Source organism: Tyto alba, unplaced genomic scaffold, assembly GCF_018691265.1.
Source record: "Tyto alba isolate M040663 unplaced genomic scaffold, T.alba_DEE_v4.0 Super-Scaffold_21, whole genome shotgun sequence".
NCBI lineage: Eukaryota > Metazoa > Chordata > Aves > Strigiformes > Tytonidae > Tyto > Tyto alba.
Window position 1 is genome coordinate 12,010,262 of NW_024881295.1, and position 20,163 is coordinate 12,030,424.

The following is a 20,163-nucleotide window of genomic DNA, read 5'->3' on the forward strand; positions in this document are numbered from 1 at the left end:
TCCATCAAAGCACCCTGGCTTAGCGGGGGGGGAAACCAGCTCTGGTAACCCCGGCAGATGAATTATGCATGGTTTGGGGAAGAAGAGAGCTCTGAGGCAGGCATGGCATTTAACGTGTTTTATTTACTTTTAAAACATGAAGCCTACCTTGCATTCAAGTGAACGCAGTGCTTTCTTAACAGCAGAGCAAAGCCCACAGTTCAAGACTGTTAAAGCCCTGTTCTCATATGCTTATCTAATCTAGATGGAAACTCTGCCAACGCTAATCCACTTGCTTTTGTTGCTGCATTTCTACACAGATTAATTTAATTTGCTGGTCAGTATTTTGACAAAATCAACACAAAATCTTAGTATGGCATTCCATTTATCCCTCATTTCTGGTAATCCAGTGTCAAAACTTCATACAAAATTGAAATGAGGTTTTGTTCAATCAAAATAATCTTCTATATCAATATCTGGATTCAGGAGATCTTCACCATAAACTGAAAGATCCATTTGATTTAAAATTAAATTTTCAAAGGTTTCTTCCAAGTCCGTTTCACCAATCAGCACAGCTCCCATCATTCGGCCACTCTGCATCACTACTTTAACATACTCTTGTCCCTTGGTACATCTCAGCATCAGTTCATGGTCTAAACCCAAGCCTTGAGCATTGTATTTTCCCAAAACCACCACCTAGCAGAAGGAAAAAGAAAAAGCACTCTTAAGAACATGCAGTGATTTTTAGTATCTCTGCTGGTAACAGTTCTGAGCTTCAAACGACTGATGTAAACAGGGAAATATTTGTCCCTAGGGAACCTCCCCTCTTCACTGGCTTGCAAACCCACAACAGAATTAAAAACCTTCACCTTGAAATATCATACATAAAACCCAGTAACAAACCAGTTGCCACACTGAGCTGTGTTGAATTTATCCATGAATGGAAACTTCATGAAATTGAATACATACAGAGATGCAAAGTAGATCAGCTGTCATTAGTTCAATTTTGTAATCTGTCTGTAAAGATCTCTGCCCTCTTCAGTTTTAGCAAAGTTAGTTATGAATGGAGAAAATCTAAACAAAGACAAATTACACATTGGAAACTGTTTTGTCAATATTAAAGCATCTGCTCAGTGTTGGCAAGCAAATATAAGCAAACAGTATGTGTTACTCAGTGGTTTAAGACTATTAGACTGTATTTACCTTGTAATTGAAAAATTTTGTAACATGAGCAAATAGTTCAAAGCTGAAATCCATATCAATAGATTCTCCTAAAGTATCTGCTGCCATGCATTTTGCTGCATACCATCCCATCTGCCTAGCTTGAGTCCACAGTCTCATCTAAAAAATACAAAAAAGATTTAAAACCACTGTGCAATGACCAACTCTCTGTTCTCATCAATGCGTACTACGTATTTCCATTGTACTCAGAAAGGCTGAACGGCTTGGCTATCGGCCACGTGGATAAAATTATCTGTCATCAACACACCCAGGATTATCTGCTTGTTCACTGGTTTCCGCTTCAATTAAACTTTCCTTTCTCCCATCTGTGTAACAGTGTGTGGTTTACTTTGTAGATCAGGCTGCTGCTGAGCACATGATCGTGTGATTTGATTTACCTGATGCCACACTGGACTAGGTTCCCACGACGCCGTGCAGATATCGCCAGCTGCGTATATATCTGGCAGGGATGTGCGCATGTGCTTATCTACTTTAAGACCTCCATCTTCACCTACAGCAAACTGAAGTATTTGCACAGATCAGCAATAAGAAAGATAGTAATTTAAACTAAGTAATTCAACTTCATCCATGTTAAGCAGTCATCTTATTTGTTACTTTTTAACGGCAAGTTCCTAAAAAAAAGTCAGTAAATTCACTATTCTGCTTAATTAAAACATCTGAAGTTATAAGATTATATGAATAAATACTATGGGAACCCAGCAAGATGCTCTTCTGGATGCCATGTAGCAACAGAGAAAAAGGTAATTCAGTGAAAACAATTTATGGCTCTTTACTCCCCCACCTAATCAATTAGAAAAGACTGGTAACTACAAGAGAAACACGTTGTTCAAACCTCACAATCTCAAGACTCCTTCAGTTTCAAGGGAAGAACACGGATCTCCTGAAGAGTGCCCTAACGAAGTACTTTTCACAACTGTCTACCTATCAAGTATTACTTCTCCATATTATAATGCAACCCTGCCCCCTTCAGAATTTTTCCGAATCTTATCAAACCTAGAACCCTTCAAATAAGCAAAGACAAAATTAGCCTACAAAAGCAGAGTTTCCTAGCAATCTCTGCATTTTTTTCCTCACCAAGTTTAAGAACAGATTAGTGTTGCATTTTACAATTGACCTTCACATACCCTTTAAAACATCTCTAAGTATTAAACAAAATATTAGAACAGCATTATATACTGAATGAAATTATTTAATGTGAGACTACCCAGAGCAGCAAAACCTCCATGGTAAGATACAAAGCATTAAGCAGCATTTCTAAAACATAGCATAGATTTTACAAATATTATTACTGATACCTAGGCAGGGAAATACCTGACCTTGCCAAATTTCAAATCACACTACAAATGTTATAATGACACTTAGTCTTAAGAGTTTATTTTGTATTTTTGCCAAGGCCAGGTATTTGCAATGGTATTTTCTAATTCCTAATCTAACTTTATAACATAGGCCCTGAAATATTTCATGGCTCAACATCAGATGTATGTTTTCATAATTTTCTTCTGCTTTATTCAGAGGATAGCATTTTACTTTCTAATCAGAAGGAACCACAAAATAACCAAATACCTTAACATACTGGTTTTGCCTGGGGTAGAGTTAATTTTCTTCATAGTAGCTTGTATGGGCCTGTGTTTTGGACCTGTGACGAGAACAGTGCTGGTAGCACAGGGATGTTTTATTTGCTTCTGAGCAGCGCCTACAGAGGCAAGGCCCCTTCTGCTTCCCCCACCGCCCTGCCAGCAGTAAGGCTGGGGGTGCACCAGAAGCGGGGAGGGGACCCAGCTGGGGCAGCTGACCCCCACTGACCCGAGGGATATTCCACATCACGCCATGTGCTCAGCCAGAACTGTGGGGGCGGGAGAAGGAGGAAAGGGGGACGTCCATAATTATGGCACTTGTCTTCCTAAGCGACCGTTCGCCTGAGGGCCCCGATTTCCTGGAAATGGCTGAACGTCTCCCTGCCGATGGGAAGCACTGAATGAGTGCCTCATATTGCTTTGCCCAGATTGTTTTTGTCTTAAATCACGAGTTCTCTCACTTTTAACGCTTCCCACTCTCTTCCTGCATCCCACTGCGGGGAGTAAGGGAGCTGCTCTGTGGGGCTGAGCTGCCGGCCCGGGGTTAAACCAGGCACCTAACATGGAGACAGAAAGATCTCAGGGCCTGAGAATTCACACGGCAGCTATGAACTCTGTAACCATCATCCACATTCAGATGCTGATTCAAAGTGTAACTTCCCTTCATGAATATGAGCACCTTTATAGCTCAGGTTCCCAGATGATGAACACTGGAAGTAAAAGTTTCTCCCGGGAAGGAAGTGCTTAAGATTTATAAGATAAGAATATGGTGCAGAATCAACACAAAAGTTATTCTAAATTGTTGCCACATTAACCAATTATACAAATGTTTTTCTCTCTTTGTATGGGCTTAAACTTAACAATTTATATTTTATATAGACTGTGTATTGGTACATATGAGGAGCAACATAGTAAGCCAGGAACATAAAAGAAATTAATTTTTAATATGTTCGGTATTTCCAATACCAACATACCTGCCTTATTTTGAAATGCTCTACAACATTCAAAACCTTTAGCAATCAGTGTTCCATGTCACAGTAGAAGCATAAACCAGCTGAAAAAACCTTACTTAAAAAAACAACTTCAAAAGAAATCAGTATACTTACATTATTGCCATCAAGAAATGGTTTAACATTTGGTACAACTCCGGTTGCACTGACAATGAAATCACATCCATAAATTTTTCCATTAGTTAACTCCACGTATACAGGCCATAGCACTGAAAAAAGGGAAAATTTTGCCCTGAGAATGTAACCAATGTAAGTTATTTTATTAATTATGTTTTATAATAAGATATGAAATGAAAAAAATCCTTTTGAGATATCTAGCTGACTAGGTAGGGAAAAACAAAAATTTAAAAAAAGAAGAAAAAAAAAATAATCAGAGGTTACCTATAACATTTCTTACCTTCACTCAGAACTAGAAAAAACGAGATTGGGGCTTAGCTCCAAGTCCTAGTATTAACTTTCTCTAGAATTTTCCTAAATCAAAGCCGTCATTTGTATGGGGAAAATACTGTGTCCTGTCACTGCTTCAGACCCATGGGATATTCTCTGAAGTACATAACTGCCAAATATTCTTTTATATATAAATATACAAATGCACAGGAAATGCCCCAAAAGCAGAAAGAACATCAGAAATAAGGCCTTCTAGAATCTTATGCTGGAAGTAACTGATTATTAAAATAGTATTTCAAATATTAATTTTCATTCACTGGAATTTATAGATAGAATTATTCATGAAACAAGTGATACTTTCTTTGAAGAATTACTTCAGTTTTGATACTAAATGTTTGGGGTTTTTTTTTGCTTCTGTTTTAATTCCACTATTAATTGGACTGTAGGAGGTAATATTCTGCATATAGGATTTAGGTAACTTTGTAAAAAAAGAGTCTGACCCATAACTTTTAGTAATTTAACTGTAGCCCCTAAATCAAATTCAACTACTATAAATTGCTAGAGCTCAATTTAATTTATAGAAATAAAGGATTTATCTTCCAAATCTGTATTTGCTCTGGAACAGCAAACAAGATCAAACGTACTCCAGCACTACTTTATTTTCAACACGTTATTTCTAATCAGCTCTGACACTTACCCTCATCTGGTTCTACATTTTTCTCTTCCTTAGGAAAAGTCAAAGAAGTCCGTTGCAGTTGTATAAATTCTTGCTGTAAATGTATTTTCTTTACTTCACATAGTATTTCAATATGTACTTTATGAGAAAACTAAATAAAGATTAACAAAATTGTAAACATAATTAGCAATAAGAATATTTTTAATAGCAAGTATACCTTCACCTAACTCAACGTTACTAAACTGGAAAAAAACCCAAACATATATCCTGTCCTAAAGCATGACACATTAGCTGAGTTCCCACACTTTTTCCTTTTTTTGTCACAGCTCTAACCATAGCAAATGGCAATTTACTTGCTTTTTCAGCAGATATCTGATATTCCTTGAAATTTCATGACAATTTAGCTTTTTCTGGCATGACAGAAATTCAAGTTCCCCTGAATTTACAGGAAGAGAATTCAGAACTTGTGAGAACAGAAGGAAGTACACTTATCTTTTCTATCTTTCAGGATTTCAAATCCTTCATTTTTCTATCATGAATTAAATTGTAATAACATGTTTATGTTCTAAGTGAGGTAAAAAGAAAGAGAAAATATGTCCTGTTCCATCTGCCCACATTTCGACTACTCACTCCTACTCAGAGCTCTAGACAGAAGTTGGAAAGTTACCTGTTTTTCTAAACTATTTTGTGGGTTTAGACCTTGAATGATTTTATTCTCCACTAAACAAGCAAATTTCCCCAGCCTTCAACAGTCAAAATACCACTGGTTAATTTGCTAAATATGCTAAACATCCTTTAGTTGGTAAAGCCATTTCTGTAGAATCTGTGACTGATCATCTTTGAAAAGTCTTTTTTTTTTTGAATGCATGTAACAGATGCAAACACCTAACAGCTAAGAAATTAATAAATAAAAAAACTAATTAAAAAACTATGAAATGTGACAATTTTTACTTTATTTCAAACATTAAACTCTTCACAATGCTCATATCCACTACTGATTTTGCATTTCATTATCTGCTGTGACAGGAGACTGATGTTTCCCTGTACCTCTGTACAAATCCTAATGTCCTATTTTTCACATAAGAAAAATACATATGGCAGCTAAAATCAGGCCAATAGAGGTACCACTGCTTCTGGTTAAAGCTAGGATTGACACCAGTTCCACAGAAATATGCAAATCAACGATTATGCTTCAATCTGAAGAGCAAATTGCTAAAGCCAGCCAGGCCGGTGGATCCAATTAGCCGCCTTCTTCCTAAAGCAGAAAATTACTTTATTTTTGTTAACATACTTTCCTGTTTAATTCTGATAGGAGAATCAGTGCAGGTGCATTTTATTTTTATTTTTCTAATAATCCTGCACACGACATTTCACATTCTGTCATCCTTACCCACTTAAAGCAACATTTAAACAAATGTGTAAGGAAGATTATGACCATACCTCTTTAGTCCCTTTAAGATGCAAGCCCTCATGCCAGTCAGGGCCTAAGGCACTGCCCAGTTTGTCAGATGCTGCTATAGGTCTTTCTTTTTCCTCACTTCCTGAAGGAAAGAGATGAAGAACATCAGATTTAGCATGCATATGTCATTGCCCACAGAATTCAGAACAAGGATTCTCAATTAAGAGAAATATGACCTGGTTGCCAAAAGGGAAGACAAAAGCACATAATGTCCCAAAAACATTAATTTGCAGACAAATCAGACTCCAAGCCAGTATTTTTAACACTTTCAACTTTATGCCTTTCATTACTTCACTCATCTCTGAAACAACCATACCACCGTTAAGTGCCTGCATGGACCCTGAACAGCCAGACAGACCCCAACAGCACCAGGGTTCTAAGACCCACTGTAAACTTAGTTGCTTAATATCACTTCTACTATTTAAATTAATGTCCATCTGCTAGCAAATGTGCACTGTCCCCTCCACTGCACGAACATATCATGATACATATGAAGAATGCTGGGTGCCATTTTGTGATGTTTAGGCCGGCTCTTTTACGATTTATTCTTCCAACCTGAAGTCTAAACCCATGCTCTTCTTTTTGTTATTATTTTGGTCATATATATGTTTATGTAATGTTCATTCATGCATTTCTAGTTAACTGTTGTTATTAAGACTGCAGTTTCACTGCATCTGTAATAACGTTCTGTGAGGTTTCAACTGGTCCTCTAATAGCTTACTACAGGAGAGCTCATCCTACAAAATGCTGACATAATTCAGAAAAACATTAAAATATTTCAGAAAATAGAACAAGTTCTTCAGCAGGTGGAATACAGAAAATTCAGTGTAAAGTTGGCACAGATATAAAGATAAGCACACCTTTTACAGTTCGTAAGTAACTTTCACATGCTCTTGTGTGTCCACACAAATTCTGGATGAAGTTTTATATCTCCTTTTTTTTTAAGAGGGAAATGCCATTGATGGTAGATCTTATTTACAGCCTCCTAAATTAACTGATCTTAGTGCTATCTTTAATATTAAATGCTGCTGCTGCAGTGTTCAGAGACTAAACCACCATACCTTCCATTGCATATTTGGTTCTTTTACATTCAATTGGAGTCTCTCGTTTTTCAGCAGTTAGCTTTGGAATGAGAAATTCAGCTGCTCCTGCATCAAAAAAAGTGTTCCCAATGGCTTTGTCTTTGATAGCCCATATTACTTCACAGCCTTCAATTTCATACCTGTGGACATTTAAACAATGGTTAAAGTGACAGACTACCTGAAAAGGATCTGACTCTTAGCAGCACAACTGGAAGCGTGCTAGGTTTCATTACAGAAACTAGAAATAAGGGATCCAAGACTTTTAAGCCTATAAAATCCACTACTGCTTCTAAATAATTACATAAGGAAGCTATTAAAAAAAAAAAAAAGTCTCTTCTAAGTTGACAGGTCATACTTTCTCACCAGCACAGTCTTGACTGAACTGGGGCAGGGGGTGAGGGGAGGCAGATCAAATTTATAATAATAATATGACATAGTATTTCCTGCTCCCCACAATGAAAAAAATAGTGTATTTCTGCCAGACAGCCCACTGCTATGAACAGGCATTTGGATCTTGTTTGTACTACCTGGAACATGAACAGGTAGAGACATGCAGAGGACAGTTTACTGAAAGTGAAAAAGTGATGCTCAACACAAAACAAAACGATATAATTGCATAATACAGGTGGTTCTGTAATCTAGCAGACTGCAGGATCACATGGTTCAGTATGCTACCTGTGACAAAAGCCACACTTCAAAAGCTCTATCAACTTAAATTAGGCTGGATGCAAGATAAGCTGCCTCTTTATTACTGTAACATCTGTCTCAGAAGTCAGACAAGTTTTAGAACTTAAATATTGCATTTAATATTCTTAACAGAAATCTCTGTAGGTGCCAAATCACAAAGATGCTGTATATTCTCGATGTCTATGTGTCAAAGCTTCTTCTGAAGTTTATTGCGTTTTATGTGACAGTAAGCACCGCTATACTGCAAAAAAAAATATTTTAATCAATTTTTCTAAGTGCTTTAAGAACTACAATTTTATAAGTCAACTTTTTCCCAAACTCATGCACACTAGATTTAATATTGCATTGTTAAAGATTTTATTTGCATATGTATCTTTAAAACTGTCATTTACTTACACTAATTCAAGTGCAATCCCACCATTTCCTACCACTACTATTCTCTCAGCTTGAGCCAAATTCTTCTGAAAAGCCTGCATTAAGAAAGGAAACAAGTCAGTTACAACTTAGATCATATGTTGCCTCACACTGATCATCATATCCTTTGCAATATTTTCTCATTCTTTTAGTCTTATTTTGATTTTCCCAGACTAATGATACACACTTATTTATGCTAAAATCTGTTACAAAAGCTAATGAAACATGTGAAGTTCTACCCCATTAAGGGATGAAGTTACTGATACAGCCTTGCAAGTCTCAAATTAAGACAGGAGCAGTTAAGTAACTATGTTTAAACCAATTCAACAGAGCCCTTAACAGAATCCAGGAGACTTTTCTCTATCCTAGAGACCACTAGCATTCTGATAGTGATTAATCCGGTTTTATCACAACTTGCATAACTTTCACAGTAACTTGCATAACATTACAAAGGCAAAGATACAGAAATTTAGGTGTTTAAAAATTCCTGATCAGAAATCAGGAATTTAAAAAATAATTTTTAGCAAATCTGAGAACTGATTTTATTTGTGCAAAAAATTTTCAGAAAGAAAGAAGTCTCCAAATCACATCTTAGTGGTGAGAGTAATAATAATATAAAAAAATACAGCCCAGACAGTATTTTTTAGATCATAGTATAACCACTTCAAGTGTTTTCTTTCAAACCAATCAAGAACCATGACTATCAGACCAACTATTGTAATTACATGAAAATCTGTTCATCCATGCTGCCAGTTTACCTGACTAATTGTATCAGAAAACAAACTGTAAGAGGCCAAGAAAACTGCAGTCTTTTAATCCCTTCAAAGAAGGATACTGAAATTGTATCAGAGGGGACTAGTGAATGCAACCAATCACCATTAGAATACATAAAACAATAAAAAAATAAACCCCCAAACAACAACAACAAAAACCAGAAACAAGTATTTTCAGTATCATTCAAAGTTCAACATCAGTCTTGACAAATGACAGCCCATTCTACTGTTTCCCACAGTGGCCAACAGTGGATGTACAGAGAAGATCATCAGAAGATGATAAGCACATGACGATACTTCCCTGAAACACCCCCACAGGTTCCAGACACCACTGATGCCACTCAGGTGGTGTCTTGCTCTTCATTTTAGACAAGTTTATTGAGGGCTGTCTTTGTGTGGTTTTTCTTCCCTTCTTCTATTTCTCTTTTTTTTTTCTTTTTTTAAACTCAAGTTATGTTTTAATATCCAAAATAAACAACAATTTCATAGTTTGACTCCAGTTTGCTTGAAAAAGTAACTCCTTTTTTACTCTCAACATCGAACTCCATTTGATGAACTACAGTTCTTACTACAGAGAAGCAGCGTTCACTTTCATTTTGCCTCCTTTAATCCTACAGGACTGCTGCAGTGAAACCTCACTGAAGTTTTAGTCTATTAAGTCATTCATCATGTGAAAACTTTTACAAATCCTTGACTATAACTGTAACTCTTTTCTGTACAATGAGGAGAAGCTACAGTAGACGTAGAAAAGTGTCCTTCAGTAGCTTTTCACTGTAAGAAATAGCCCTTCGTACTGTGTGCCAGATACACCTTCTCAGGGAAGCTGCTACTGGTGCCTACTTCCTGCTTGCATTTTCAGATTGGATTCTGCCTGGAGGGTAAAAGAATACCATTTATCCTAGATTATCATGTTAGAAATACTGTCTATGAGCTATCTATAAACCTAATAAATGTAGTGACTAATAAATTTATTTAATGGTATTTTAAGGCTATTTCTCTGCTACTGACAGTGTTCCTATTTAAGGATATGTAGTAACAAACATCATCTTATGTTTCTCCATCTCACTCCACAATCATTTTTTGTGTTTTGCAGAAGAAGTGGGAATATGTTATACAACAGTAAATCCAAAACACACTTACCTGTGCACTGTCAGTATCCCGGATTCCTAATACATACGGGTTTCCTTCAAAAATTAATTTTGGCTTTGCTCCAGCACACAGACAAAGTTTTTCATATATATATTCTTTCCCATCTTCAGTGAAAATTTTCTGTTCAAAATTTAGAGAAAAGAAAAAACAATTGGAGACATCTAAAAGAACATCAGCATTTTTTTCCTTATTGTCACAGTATTTTGCAGATACTGAAAACTGTTAACTGGCTTCTTAAAGAGGAACCCTTCATACTGTGATTGATTTTGTGTCATTTATTTGCATTACACTCACCACAGACTTAGAAGCATAAGTATATGACATTATATGACTGATCAAAGTGTACACAGTGAGTGCAAAGATCAAATACAAAGATTACCACTTGGTGGCACTCTGTACTCACCGTGCTAAGTGTATGTTTTCTATGTGACAAATGTCCCATCTCATCGTGTGTCCCCCCCCACCTCTCCCCCCTCAGCAATAGATGCAGACCTGTGCACTCCTATATATTCAACAATTCAACAATTTCATTCAACAATTTCAACAACGGTAGTCCTGTGTTAACTTAACTAGGCACAGGCTAAAATAGTTTGGAAAGACCCCAAATTCTGTTCTTTGCTAAAGAAAAGGGGTAGGCACTAAACAAGCTACATCATTCTGCAACAAACAATACTTAAACTTTAACATTTTATGACTTTATTATTTGTTTTCCAAACTAGAAAGTAAAGAGTTTACAGGGGTTTTGCACAATGAGGGTTTTTAAAGGTTTTTGGCAAAAGATCCTCCAAATCCATATACGTGGAATATTTGTGTCCACAGAGACATACATGAACTAAAACACCATTATAGTAATGATACAAAAATATAATCAGATTCAGAATATTAGCAGAATCTAACTGGAATCATATCTCTGTGACTTTAAATGGGCAAAAAGTTTGGGATCTGAATGTGTTTCTGATAAATGCTGAAGTGAAAAATAACATGTTGAGTTGACGTAGACAGTAACAAAGATCTGTACATGCTGTACATTGCTCATACTTTTCACATATTTCCTGCTACAAAGAAATAAAAGGTGGAAATATTGGTTCTTTCAAGAGGTTTGTTGGGTTTGGTTTTTTGTTTTTTGTTTGTTTTTTTTGTTGTTGTTTTTTTTTGTTTTGTTTTGTTTTACAAAGTTATTAATATTTTGGTCTCTGTAGCAACAAGCAGTAATTCAGGAATCAGAGATCCAGGGTTATAGAAATTTTCAGACATTGATATATGGTATTGGTTTCATTGGTTTCCCTGCTATTTCAGATACTCAATGGAGTATCGCTAAGGTGTCAAAGATTTTTATCTAGAAGATACAGTTTCTTAATGAACAAGTTATTTTTGATCTATAATTTTGTCCCCTGTATATATTTTTACTTGAATAACAGTGTAAGTGATAAGTGAAACTAAATTTACAAAATGTTTTCTTGTAATTTTGGTAATTTAACACTTTAATAACCAAGATGTTCTTGAACAGAATTTCACACCTAAAACATTCACCTGTTTCTTAGATTTATTCTTTTTATAAATAACTTGAAAACCCATATAAAGGAGAAAACATGCTTACATGTTCATCATTTTTCAATTGTTTTACTCCAGACTGTATAACTTTAATATTGGGATATCGTTTTTCTAGTAGAGAACTAGGTTGCTCTTCTACATCAAATTCCTCAAGTGTTTTGGAGACCTGTAGGAAGAAGAGAAGTATTTAAAAATATAAATCATTTATCCATCTCTATTTCTAAATCTTACAACAAAATGCGCTATGTTCGTTTATAGTAAAGATCCTACAACATAAAGCCCCTATTGTCTCAAAACACATTACCATGTCACCACTAGAAGTTCCTTTTTATATACACAATCTTTTCACACCTATTCCTAGTAAAGAGTCAAAGTAGTACTGAGAATTTTCATTCTAAAGCTAGAGATTAAACAAAATTGAGAACCCTGATGGCTGCTCTAATGTTTTATTCCATAAATTTCAGTTGTTAACACTTCAACTTAACTCATGCAGTGTTAAGACCCTGTTTTTCTGTTTGTTGTAACTTTGATAAAATAACTCAATGATGTTCTCTCATGCAAGTATCTTCATTTCCTTGGCATTTTTGGAAAAAAAAAAAATGCACAAAATAGCTTAAAGAATTATGGAAACACTTTTGTCCAGAATAAATATTTTTATTCTATTTTTTAAAAATATGGTGACATTTTCTCCAAAATCCTAATGATTCAAAACCCCCTCATTGTAGGAAGTTGGCCCTTATGTCAGGAAAAGTGCTTACTGTTGTTCAGCTTGTAAGCAGGACGTAAAAGACAAGTGTTTAGGCAAAACAGATTCAAGATCACCTCTAACGATTTACTCAGCATTTCATCCATAGTCACTATCTGGTATTTCAGAGACTGGGGCAAGGGGAGCAGGGAAGAGGCAACCCAGAACTTCAAAAACATTCACGTATGTTGATTTGGGTTTTTTTTCTGGAAGGGAGCAGCTGCATGGGAACCTCCAGGCCTTCTACTTTATAGAATATTCAGTCTCTGGAACACAGTTAGGAAGCAGATGCCACACCATGCTTGCAATTCAGACAGAAATTAAGACGCTCATGTCCAAAACTTAGATGCTGCTGCCTTTAAGTAGTGTTCAGCTACTCCCTTATTCTTCACATACTGAAACTTCCGCCAGTGTGAATTACAGACTTTACATCGCTACAACATGTAAATAACTGTCTTTCCTGGATACTCATGACCCTACTATCAGCACTCTCAAGCTCAGAAGATATTCTTTAGCTGGGTGTTACTCTAACAGTCTCACACAGAGCTCTCAGTCTCTCAGCTACATTCTAAGCATCCCATCAGCCCCCAACAAAAGCCACAGTGCAAAAACGAAGAGATACTGATAGCCAATTACAGCCACTAAATGCAAAGAACTGCTGTTCAAATCTCTCTGTGCTTTATTTTCCTCCTGTAGTGATTTGAATTAGGCATTTATGTACCAGGAAGAATTATGTTAAAACCAGGCTGTCAGATAAACTGCAGAGTGGTCTCTACTTGTCATGAGATATGTCCCACCTGTTAGATACCATGTTTCAGAGTCACAGATATAAATGTCAGGTGGAAGCCCAGCTCTCAGTATCTTAACTTTCCCAGAGAAGTAAAACCTAACTTCTTACTGGCTGGCAGCTCTGCATCCTGAGTTCTGTGCGATCCAGTCTCCAACTCTTTCCATGCCCTACAGCAGAGTTTAAAGTTCCCTCAGAGTGGGAAAAAGAACAGTGCTTTCCCAGATCTGAGTACCTCTGAGAAACTAGCTTAATGAATCTACGAGCCAGAAATCTGTACTCATGTACGGATTTTATTTTCTTTTTCAAATAAGCAGGAAAGAGGTCATTGAATCACGAGCTGCTGGAGATGCAGAAAAAGCCAAAGGCAATTTCAGAGCAGGCTATCCATTTTTTTCTAACTTGTCAGAATCCTGTTTCTGCCCCAAATTCAAACACACTACTGTATATGAGAGCCACTAGAAGACTAAGTTTCGTAAGTAATTTATTCCAAAGATACTTCAGTGCTTAAAATGGAGCACCCATTAACAAAGCAGTGAAATAAAGCTTCATATAAAATATGAAATAAAACTTGCAAAACACTTCAACCGTGTAAATACTCAGTTTAACCTTTGCTTGAATGTTGTGAATATATTCACCAGCTACTAATGATTATGAATCGCTCTAAAATATCTCATCAGTCCTAGTAATACTTACTACTGCAGCCACACTAATGTGAAAAAAAGTTCAAAATCATAAGCATTTTCAGGATTAGGTTCTAATCTGTACATGTACAAATTTACGAAGAGGTTTTCCCATAAGAAAAATTAAGTCCATCTTACCTGTTTGAAATTCGTTATAGCTTTTATTACTGGAGAAGCTGTCATTAAAAAAATGTCTTCTGATGGGAATTCCATGGCCAGCTTGTAAAGAAACAGAAACCATGATGAGTGAATACCATCATCACTAGATTCTGACTTTAAAACAATAAAATTATTGGTGGAAAGTTGTATGTTACTACATTACTTTAGTCTTGTAAAATCCTGTTGGATAAACACTACTTAAAGGTTATGGAAGGATAATGACTGAAATGAACAGAATCTGGAGACGCAAGATTTTAATTCATTCACACACAAATACATCTTCAGGAACTGGAGCCATGACATACATGCCTACTCAAAAGACTATTCTCACAGCATTCTGAAGGCCAACTGTGAGAACAGACTGTGATCACGTGATTTCCGGACACACCCAGTTGCTGGATGTACATTTTTTTATTGCATAGCAGTGACTAACTGTTCACAGATTTTGTTTTGACAGAGGAAATGCCAATTCCTATTGGCTATTTTAAATGTTATTTAGTAAACTGATAAACAGATTGTCATCTTCAGAGTGCTGCTAAGCTATACAAGACTTCTACAGGCCCCAAGACGAAGTGAAGAGTTCCAATTTTAAATGCGCACTGCTCTGCCACAGAAAATAAATCAGCTCTGTCAAGTACAAACCACTCATCTCTGAGGTACAGACAAAACCCAGGGTTCCACATCACCAGCATTCTACAGGTGAACAGAACGGTTGTATAAGCCACCGAGAAGTATATTTCACATTGTACACGAGCAACTGAGCTGTAACGGGACTAACACATACTCCTGTGCCTCAGATAGGAGTGCTCTAACAGCATAATCTGAAGGTGAAAGTGGTGAAACCTTGTTGCTGGTTTAAGGGAGATTCACATGGTCATACATTGGCAAATACAAAGGAATTTAATGAGGCAATGTAAAACTTAATGTAATCCAGGCTTTACAGCCTCAATCCCTAACGTGTTTCACACTTACTGTAGCTATATGCTTTGCACTGACAGAAAACAGGAAAAAAGGTTGACATGTAACATGCTGTGCTGCAGTAACTGTTCCCAGCTGTATCTAATAAGCCTCAGAAAAACTACAGAACACTATGGAAAGCACATTATCACGTTCAGTATCTTTATTAAGGACAGATAGTAGGCCTGAACGCACCCTCAGCAAGTTTACAAATAACACCAAGCTGGCTGGGGCAGTCAGTTAGTAAGAGGGAAGGGATGCCATCCAGAGGGGCCCTGACAGGCCCATGAGGAGTGAGCCCATGTGAACCTAACGAAATTCAACAAGGCCAAGTGCAAAGTCCTGCCCCTGGGTTGGGGCAGTCAACAGGATCAGCAGAGACTGCAGAAAGCAGCCCTGCAGAGAAGGACTTGGAGATACCGGTTTATGAAGAATTAGATAAGGGTGTCAACATTCACTTGCAGCCCAGAAAGCCAATTGTAACCTGGGCTACATAAACAGAAGTATGGCCAGCAGGTCGAGACACCCCACCTGGATTACTGCATCCACCTCTGCGGTCCCCAGCACAAGCCAGACACGGATCTGTTCGAGCAGGTGCAGAGCGGGGCCCCAGTCAATGGTTGGGGGGCTGGAGCACCTCCCCTGTGAGGACAGGCTGAGAGAGGTGGGGTTGCTCAGCCTGGAGAAGGCTCTGGGGAGACCTTATTGTGCCCTTTCATTATATAAAGTGTCCTTAGAAGACAGAGTCCTTTTACCTAGGCCTGTAGTGACAGGACAAAAGGTAACAGTTTTAAACTGAGAGTAGATTTAGATTAGAGAGAAGAAATAAATTCTTTCCTGTGAGGGTGGTGAGGCACTGGCACAGGGTGCCCAGAGTGCCCAGAGCAGCTGTGGCTGCCCCCTCCCTGGAAGGGTTCAAGGCCAGGTTGGACGGGGCTTGGAGCAACCTGCTCTAGTGGGAGGTGTCCCTGCCCGTGGCAGGGGGGTTGGAACTGGATGGTCTTTAAGGTCCCTTCCAACACCAACCATTCTGTGATTCCATGTAAGAATCATCAGATACACACTGTAACCCAAAACGTTAAGACTGACATCATGTACTTTGCATCACTTACACTCAAATGCTCACCCCTGCCCTCGAGATTTAAAGGTTGGTTGAGACTTTCAGTATCAAGGTTATTGCATTTCTTTACCTTTTAAAATACTAAAATTAGAAATCTGCCAGATAGATTTATTCATGCATATGGAAACACAGAAGTCATCACAATCCAGAATGAAATGTTGCAATCTAAGCATGAAAGGCAGAAATTATGCAAGACATTAAACATTTTGTGACAGAGAAAATAAATCTAACTCAAGCTTTTAAGGAAACATCAGCTTTTAAGACATTTTGTCAGAATATTTCAAAATGTGCTTAAAAAGTAACTAACTCTATTTGAATTTTTTTGAGACAGACTTGATCCAGTGACTGTTCTCACACAGCTGCCTGAGAAGTCTGACCCACAAGACATCATATAATGCATACCCAAAATGCAATATGATGGACAAGTTGTTTATTGCCACCATGTTCCACAGAATTGTACTTGCTCAAAACCAGCACTGAGAGAAATTGTGTTCAACTGTCTTCTTTTATTTAAAGCATGCCCCCAGCTATGGATTTGTAACACAGAAATCCTTCTAGAACACACTGTGCCACTTTTAGCGGACTTGGTGAATTAAAAGATGCTAGAAGACCATTCATACTCACTGCTGTTTCCTGCAGTTCTAAGGGATGAGAAAAAGAAGCAAGTCTGTGTCATCACATTAACAATCTCAGCTGAGTTTTCCAAGAAAAAAATAATGGTGAGAGAAAGTAAAGACTATAAGAAAAGAGGTGTGAGTTACAGCAGTAAGTGGCACTCTATGCACTTTGGAAGAAAACAAAGCTGGAACTCTGTGGCACTAACACAGGAAAGAGCATTTCCAAGAAAACACTGAATTTTAGTCCCTTTTATAGCAAACTTAAAGACTACTGAAATCCAATTATATTAGAAATAACTGTGCTGTGAAACAGGATCATAGCAATTAGATACAATTCCAAATTACTTCAAGGAAAACAGGAAGTCTCTGGGAATATTAAATATTGACCCAAATCTTATTCTTACAAGCACAAAGGGCTATACAAGAGGCTTAACTATGGGAATAGTTTAATTGACTTTTAAGAAATTACTCATATTAACATAGCATTTAAGTGTCTGCAGTACCGGAGCCCACATATTACATTAAACATGAATAATAAAAGGAAAAAATCCTCAAACTAATAAATAGTAGAAACAAACTAGTTCCATAAAGGTGAACAGTATCAATATTTTTTGTAATTTAGTCTGCATGTAGTTTATACAATGTCAGAAATACTATTACTTCATCAACAGAGAATAGATGCATCTGAGTCTTTATACTGCTTTATAAATACAAAAAATATTCTTCACTTAACTAATATCCACGCCATTTTATTCCACATTATAGGTACAAAATTACCTCCAGTTACTGTTACTTTAAAAATTATAAAAACCTTGAAACCAGGAAACAAATTTATTTTTAGAGCTTGAGCTCATGGAAAGCTGAAGAGATTGGCCAATCTTCACAGGTGTACAGCCTCAAACATGGATCCAATAGAGAGTATTTTTACAAAAAGGGGCATATCACAGCAGCCTTCACCGTAGTTGCGGTACAATCTCTTACAGTTATGAGGAGCAATGCACGCAGTGCTCCTTCAAGTTTCTGACCTCCAGACCAATATAGAGCAATGCCAGCTTCCTCAATTTACAAAGTTTTAATCCCCTTTATGAAGCTGTCGCGTGCCCTTATCAGGTTACGTAGGTAATTAACGTAGAAATGAAAATATTTATGCAATTACTAGATATATCTAATTAACTGTTTCTACTGAAGTTCTTAAGTTGACCCTGAAAGCACCGACGTTTCTGAGCAGACACAAAGACCCGAGCGGTCCCCGCAGCCTCGCTGGCCGGTTTCACACGCGGTTACACGGGGCCGGGAGGCCCCACCGCCTGCGCGCGGGCCCGGACACGCTCAAACTACAGTTCACGCCGCGGGGCCGCAGAGCCTGCCGCGGGGGCCCAAGGGCCGGGCCTGCCGTGCCGGGGCCAACATGGCGCCCTCGGAGCCTGGCCGCGCCACGCGCCGCCGCGCGGGAAACCCCCCGGCGAGGCGTGTGGGGGGACGGGAGTTGAGGGGGGGTGGGATGCGCATGCGCGGGGCGGGCAGAGCGGCCCCAGCCGTTACCTTCTCCGCACAGGTAACTCCCGCGATCCCTCCGCCCACCACCGCGAACCGGCTCCGCGCGACGCCGGGGGCGGCAGCCGCCATTTCCCCCGCCCGCTCCCGAGCAGCACGGCGGCGACGGAGAAGGAAAAGAAAAATATTAAAAAAAAAAAAAAAAAAAAAAAGCCGCCGCTCTGTACGAGGGCGACTTCCCTACGGCGCGCGGCAGCGCCCAAACTGCCTCTGCTGGCGGCGCGAGGGGCGTGTGAGTCACCCCTCGCTGCCCCGCCCCCAAACAGGTTTTTACGCTTAATTATTTATTTAATCAATTAATTAGGAGTTTACTCTCTCCCCTTGTCGGGTCTGAACGCTGAAGGGTTTTGATGGACTTTGTCAAGGGACCGAAGAGAGCAGATAGCAAATAGTTACGATAAAAATCAAAGGGAAAAAAAAAAAAAAAAAAAAAAAAAAAACAAACAACCCAAACTTCAGGCCTTTCTTCATTCCTTAACCGGAAATCAGGAAAAAGAAGCACGGAAATGTGAGAGTCTGCGTTTTCGCCGCCCCCCCCCCGCCCAGTTTTGGACACAACACTAAAGATACCACCGTGACCACGGCGTGAGGGTGGCCGCGGAGCTGCAGTTCGCGGGATGCTCCTCTCCCTCCCCGCGACTTTCCCTTCCCGAGGTGTCGCCCTCGGGGGGGCCCGGCGCTGGGCTGCACGGCCCTGCCAGGGCCGGGTGGGTGCGGGTGGATCCCCGGGTTTCTCTTCAGCCAGCGGAGCGAATGGCTTCGCTGTTTTCTTTCTTTGAGACTTGGGTACGAAGTGTGGCACTAACTTGAGAAGCGTGTCAAAGTAAGGAAAGGTGATAAACTGCCCAGCAGTGCCTATAGTTTGAGATGAGCTGCTTTGAAATGAGTTCAAGTTTTGCAGTCTGGTTTACCTTAGCGTTTTCAGCATATTAGTATGTGTGATTTTCATTTCAACACTGACCTTCAATGCTTTTTTTTCCTCTTGGAGGAAGGGATAAGCTACAAAAGATAAAACTACTAATTGCATGCACCAGAGAAAATTGCGCTATTTTATGGCTGATGCCTGTTCAGACATTCCTGTAGCTATCAGGACATCAATCACAGTCTTCAAAACAGTCACTTCCTGATGGTAGTTAGTTATAAATAATTTCATTTTGTCTTTTTTTTTTTTTTTTTTTTTCAAGAACTAACTTTTTTCCCTAGCATTGAAGGTAATTTCACAGTCCAGGCAATTGCTGGCCATTTTGGTCATAAACTAAATTCTGTTCTCTGAACACATCCCATTCCACTGTAAATTGCCTGAGTAAATGACCTGACCTAAACGGTGCAAGAAATTGGATAGACTTGCGTCATCAAGTATAAGAATACATTCCAAGGATTTTATTCTGCAATATATGATGACAGGAGAAATTCTCATCATACTTAGAGTGTTTCCTTGTGCAAACTAAGAAAAGTTGTTACTGTCTCAATTCACAAAAAAATGTAAAAAGCCATGTTGAACATGGTAGGGCAAATCAAGGCTGTGAAAATAATTGATCACAATTACCAGATACGTTTT

General features: G+C 38.4%; 1 protein-coding gene across 2 annotated transcripts; it reads right to left on the reverse strand.

Moving 5' to 3' along the window:
- Window positions 1–103: 103 nt before the first annotated feature.
- PYROXD1 (pyridine nucleotide-disulphide oxidoreductase domain 1) lies at window positions 104–18,905 on the reverse strand. 2 transcript variants are annotated; one of them, XM_042795179.1, is made up of 13 exons: window positions 18,594–18,666; window positions 16,505–16,599; window positions 14,337–14,417; window positions 12,030–12,149; window positions 10,424–10,552; window positions 8,493–8,566; window positions 7,389–7,549; window positions 6,309–6,409; window positions 4,890–5,019; window positions 3,902–4,014; window positions 1,599–1,721; window positions 1,183–1,320; window positions 104–675 (listed from the first exon to the last, which is right to left on the reverse strand). In XM_042795179.1, the coding sequence occupies exons 3-13, from the start codon at window positions 14,409–14,411 to the stop codon at window positions 427–429; spliced, it is 1,413 nt and encodes a 470-aa protein (XP_042651113.1). In that variant the 5' UTR covers window positions 14,412–14,417; window positions 16,505–16,599; window positions 18,594–18,666; the 3' UTR covers window positions 104–426. The 2 variants fall into 2 exon arrangements, with proteins under 2 accessions (XP_042651113.1, XP_042651112.1); XM_042795178.1 differs by lacking the exon at window positions 16,505–16,599 and having other exon boundaries at window positions 18,594–18,905.
- Window positions 18,906–20,163: the final 1,258 nt, after the last annotated feature.

What these genes read in the sequence shown, in the direction of transcription:
- PYROXD1 (XM_042795178.1), bottom strand. Translation starts at nt 18,677, where the DNA reads ATGGCGGCTGCCGCCCCCGGCGTCGCGCGGAGCCGGTTCGCGGTGGTG. An exon ending in GGGATACTGACAGTGCACAG is followed by an intron (nt 8,567 to 10,423) that starts GTAAGTGTGTTT and finishes TTCTTAATGCAG; the next exon opens with GCTTTTCAGAAGAATTTGGC. An exon ending in CATTTCTTGATGGCAATAAT is followed by an intron (nt 1,722 to 3,901) that starts GTAAGTATACTG and finishes CAAATACTTCAG; the next exon opens with TTTGCTGTAGGTGAAGATGG.